Source organism: Gallinula chloropus (genome assembly GCF_964237585.1).
Source record: "Gallinula chloropus genome assembly, chromosome: 19".
NCBI lineage: Eukaryota > Metazoa > Chordata > Aves > Gruiformes > Rallidae > Gallinula > Gallinula chloropus.
In genome coordinates this window covers 11,622,138-11,626,937 of record NC_140104.1, presented here as the reverse complement: position 1 = coordinate 11,626,937, position 4,800 = coordinate 11,622,138, and the positions used below count along the sequence as shown (strand labels likewise).

The 4,800-nt window shown below is 54.1% G+C and overlaps 1 protein-coding gene across 1 annotated transcript; it reads right to left on the bottom strand.

Annotated features, from left to right (window-relative positions):
• Nucleotides 1-818: 818 nt before the first annotated feature.
• RTN4RL1 (reticulon 4 receptor like 1) lies at nucleotides 819-2,355 on the bottom strand (the record flags this gene model as incomplete). Its single annotated transcript, XM_084273103.1, has 2 exons — nucleotides 819-2,218; nucleotides 2,319-2,355. 2 exons carry the CDS (start codon nucleotides 2,353-2,355, stop codon nucleotides 819-821), a joined length of 1,437 nt encoding a protein of 478 aa, XP_084129229.1.
• Between the last annotated feature and the right edge of the window lie 2,445 nt (nucleotides 2,356-4,800).

The following is a 4,800-nucleotide window of genomic DNA, read 5'->3' as shown; positions in this document are numbered from 1 at the left end:
TGTTGGGTTTTGGGGTTGGTTTTCCAGACGTGTGAACACGGTTACAAAAAAACGCACCTCCCGTGGGTACCTCATTTCTTTACGTGTTGGGTTTGTCAGGGTCGGGTTGGGGGGGTTTGTTTTTTTTGTTTAATTCCACCTCTAATCAGTCTTTCCTTTGGTTGTTGGCTACTCCAAGCCCAGCAGGCAAGCCCTGTTCTGCTGTGATGCCTGAGATATTCAGGGGTTTGAGATTGTCTTCTAGGAGATTCCCAGCCAACGTTGGCCTCTGGGTTTGGAGCCAAAAGGGCTAAAACGTGGGAGAACCAATGTCCTTGTTACATCGGTCTCAGTGTCCTTGCACTCCTTTCAGAGAAACAGTGTAGGCTTAATTGGTGATCGGTTTGTTTTTTACAGCAATTACGTTCCTTTCGGTAATTTGGAGGGGTCGTTCAGAGCGCTCTCAATTGAACAGGATTTCCCAAGAGCATGGATACAGTCCGTTTGTCCGGTTGTTGTCGCCGACGGATTGGCTACCGTCCCCGTTCTCTGGGATTTTGGTAAGGTTGGCTGTCGCTGTTGGTTGTTGTGGGTGCTCAGTTAGGCTGCTTTGTGACGAGGTGTGATAATGCCTTTTAATCTGCTCCCGCGCTGCCTTCGGCACAGTCCCCATCAGCAGCCCGGCCGGGCACGGAGAGACTGTCAGATGCCGAGACAACGTTCTTCCCTTCGCCAGGCCAACGCTCTCCACGTACAAAAAAAGAAGAAGAAAAGAAACTCTGGTCCTTTGTAGATGGGTGGCAGTACAGATTCGCTCCGTCCGCAGCCTGGGGAGGGGCTCAGCGGATGACGGCTGCAAACACCATCATAAAAACCAGGAGCGATGCCCTGAGCCCCGAGCAGCCGGCTGCCTGCTGGACCCCGCTGGGGGGGCGGATGGGTGTCCGCCGGGTACACTTACCCTTGCGTTTGGGGGAGAGCGTCGGCATCACCCCGAAACTGAATTTGTGCTGATAATCAGGCACATAGTCTGGAACCTCCTGCCCGTTTTTCCGCGGCCCCAAGGACACCGGTTTGGAGGTTCGGTTACGGCTTTTGTGGCTGGTGCAGTTCTTGCCGGGTTTGCGATAGCCCGGCCGGGAGCCGGGGGGGGCGGCGGGCTGGCTGCTGTGCAAACTGTTCTCGGCCCCTCTCTCCTTCCCCTTCTCCTTGGAGGAGTGGTGGGGGTGGTGGGTTTTGGAGCCTCCTCTGTCCGCTGTGGAGAAAGTATGTGTTTTAATCTGATGGAGCGACTCGGACCCCGAACAGTTCCTAAAGTCTTCTGCTCTTAGCACCTTGAGGTCCTTGCCGTGCATCTGCTCGGGGGACTCGCAGATGACGCTGGAGCTGGAGCCTCTGAACCTGTGCAACCATTCCCAGAGGGAACGGGCTTTGCAATCGCAGCTCCATGGGTTCCCGTTCAGCCTGAGAAACTCCAGGGCTCCCAGGTGGGCCAGGCAGTCCCCCTGCAGCTCCGAGAGGCTGTTATTGAACAGGAAAAGGGTGGTCAATCTTCGGAGGTCGTGAAAAGCCCGCCTGTGAATCCACTGCAGCTGATTTTGATGGATGAGCAGCCGATCCAAGTTTATTAGTCCCCTGAACGTGTTCTGATGGAGGCTCCAGAGCTTGTTTCCATGGAGAAAAAGATGGCTGAGGTTAACCAAGTCAACAAAAATATCATCCTGAAGGAACTCGATGTGGTTGTCTTGCAGGTAAAGGTATTGCAGGTTGTGGAGGCCGCCGAATATCCCGCTGGGGAGGGAGCTCAGCCCACACTTGTACAGGTACAAGGCGTGGAGTTTCACCAGCCCTTGGAAAGTGTCTGCAGCTAAAGCCCTTAAGTAGCGGTTGTCCCCCAGGTCGAGCTCTTCCAGGTTGACGAACCCGTCGAAGGTGTTGGGGTCGATGAAGGTGATGTTGTTGGAGTAGATCCAAAGGGTGACCATGGAGGGGCTGAAGTGGCCCCGCAGCAGCAAGGTGATCTGGTTGTTCTGGAGAAAGATCCTCTCGCTGTCCTCAGGGATGCCCTCAGGGATGGTGACAAAGTTGTGAGCCTGGCAGCTGACAGTCATCGGGGATGGGTAGCACACACAGTCGGTGGGACAGCCCAGGGCACCGTGCACCTTCAGCCCCAGCAGCACCAGGAGCAGCTCTGCAAACCCCCCTGTACGGAGAGAGGGAAGAGCAGCATCAGCGGGGACTCGGGCACCCCTCCGCCCACCCGTTCACCGCCGTGGGGACTATTCTGGGTGAAAAACGCCCCCAATTATCCTCAGCCCTCCTCTCTGCTCATGAATTACCCGCGGAAATGACGGCGGCTGTGATGAGTGGGCTCATCACGCACGTAGTCTAAACGTGATGTATGGAGTGCTCCCTGCCTCCTCGCCCTGCCTGCACCAGGCAGGCTGTTGGGTTGGGCAGGAGAAACTTTCTCAGGGTGGGGGGACTTATCGGGGCGGGGGGGGGGGCAGTGCAGCCAGTGAAGCCCTTTGCCTGCAGACAGGCTGTGCAGTCAGGGAAGCAGGGGGAAAGGCAGCTGTAGAACCATGTGAGCAAACAGAGGAGATACAAACCCTCACAGGTGTCCAACCCCTCCTGTAACGCGTCTCTTAAACAGCCCGCGCTTACGTACCGGAGAGGAAAGGCTTTAATAATTCCCAGCAAATCACCTAAAATTACGTGTGTGGCGCATCCACACAGCACACCCACCTCCCTCTGAAAGCCACAGACCCGGCCCCACCACCTCTCCCCGCTACACTTGTTAAACACGGCCATCCACCCTGAAAACCAAGGGATTTACAGGAAAACATGTTGTCAGCAGTTGGTGGGAAAGGCTGAGCTGAAAACCCCGTTCCAAAGTGGGATGCTCAGACATATTTTTAAATGGATGTCCTGTGGCAAAGCATATTGCATCCTCTAATGCTACAGTATGTGCTTGTGACCGGGGCTTTCTCGCTGCGGAGAAGAAGCGGTGAGCAAGGCTGTAATCATCCCCTCCCTCTGCTCAGCTCTCAGAGCGCCGGTTTCGCCGCCCCGTTCCCGTCTCGCTCCCACTCCTCGCACCAGGCTTGCTTTCAGGCTATTCCTTCTGCGCCGAGCGGCTTTTCAGACTCCCTGCACCAGACTTGTCATTTCTCATTCAGATTTTCCTGCCTAGATCTGGCTTTTCCCTCTTATACGCAAAATTTGCTCGTGTCTAATGAATTCTGCCTCTGGACTTTACAGGGCGGTGGGGGGAAGGAGTAAAATCGGAGCAGCGTACAGCTGCCGGTGCCATCCTGCCCACCAGTCCTCGCCTTGCACTCGGCTTGTAATAATCTGAAAAACAAGAGTGGAAGTGGAGTTCATTTCTAATTACTCCACGTCGTTATCACCAGCTAGTCCATGAGCCTGGACCCTTTGGGCTTTAACAGTCCCTCTTTCCAGTGCCTACAGCCCAATACAAGTGGGAGGCAAAATAAAAAAATGAAATAAATCACCGTTTTTCTTATTAATTGTGTTTGAAATATAACTCTGTGCTTACCACTGCCTTTTGCCTAGTGTGGAGATCTGTTACCGTGTAGTTAACAGCAAGTGACCTGTCCATCTGGACCCATTCTTTCAAGGCAAAGTTGTTGTGGTTTTATGTAAACTGGGTTATTCTGACTCTCCATAAATTCCCAATAAGAGGCAGTCATCTCTTACTGGTAGTAAAGAGGGGCGGGGGGGGGAAAGCATCGCTAGCCAAAGCTCTGGACCAAGCCTTGGCTGCAATGAGGAGAAGGGGGAATTCTTCCAGGCAATGCCCTTCAGAAATGAATCCCCAGCTACCAGGAGGGATGTCTCATTCCTGCGCCGCTGCCAGAAAGGGGAGATGCGAGTCGGGAACGTTTAATTCGCGACAACTCCTACGGCTGTGTAGGAAAAGGAACGTTCTCCAAGTCACCACCCTGCCATTTTGGCTTTGCTGTCGTGCCTTTGTGATGAGAAGAGGGGCTGTGCTGGTGGGAGCATCCGTGCCGGCGTTCCCTGCCAAAACGGGAGCCCTCGCCGCGACTCGCTGTGCGAGCGCAGCCTGGGAAACAGCGGTGTCCCGAGGATATATTGTCATTATCCAAGCACCAGATAACGATGGGGAAAAGCTGCCTTTGCAGATACATTCTGCTGAGTGGTTTGCTTTTGGGGTGGGGTGGGGTTTTTTTACCCCCTTCATCAAGGCGGGACGGCTTCACGTTCCCCATCTTGCTGCCTTTGCAGATACATTCTGCTGGGTGGTTTGCTTTTGGGGTGGGGGTGGGGTTTTTTTTTTAACCCCCTTCATCAAGGTGGGACAGCTTCACATTCCCCGTCTTGCCTCGGTGCCACTGAAGTACAAACCCTTCTGTAGGTCTGATGTTTATTAGTAAAATCCTGCCAGGCACAAGCGCCGTGACGATCTCCCACATGCGGAGTCTGTTATTGCAAATACCAAATCACAAGGGTCTGAATCAATAAACCATCTCCCAGCTATAAGCAGCAGGTTGGAAGATTACATATTGCTTCCAAACAACAGTTTTATGCGCTCTTCCATGACACGACAGTTGCCAGGCTAACGGGATTACTGACGGGAGGTGGAGCCGGGCAGGGATCTTGGAACATACACGATTTCACGTATAGGGGTGGCGATGACAGGCGGCTGTTAGCAATGTGCGGCGATGGACGAAGGCAGCCTGGGTCTCCCTGGAGCACGGCCAAGGTAGAGCCTCCTGCTGAAAGGGAGCGTGGTGTTTAACGGCCGCCTGCCCGTGGGGATAACTCTGGAGG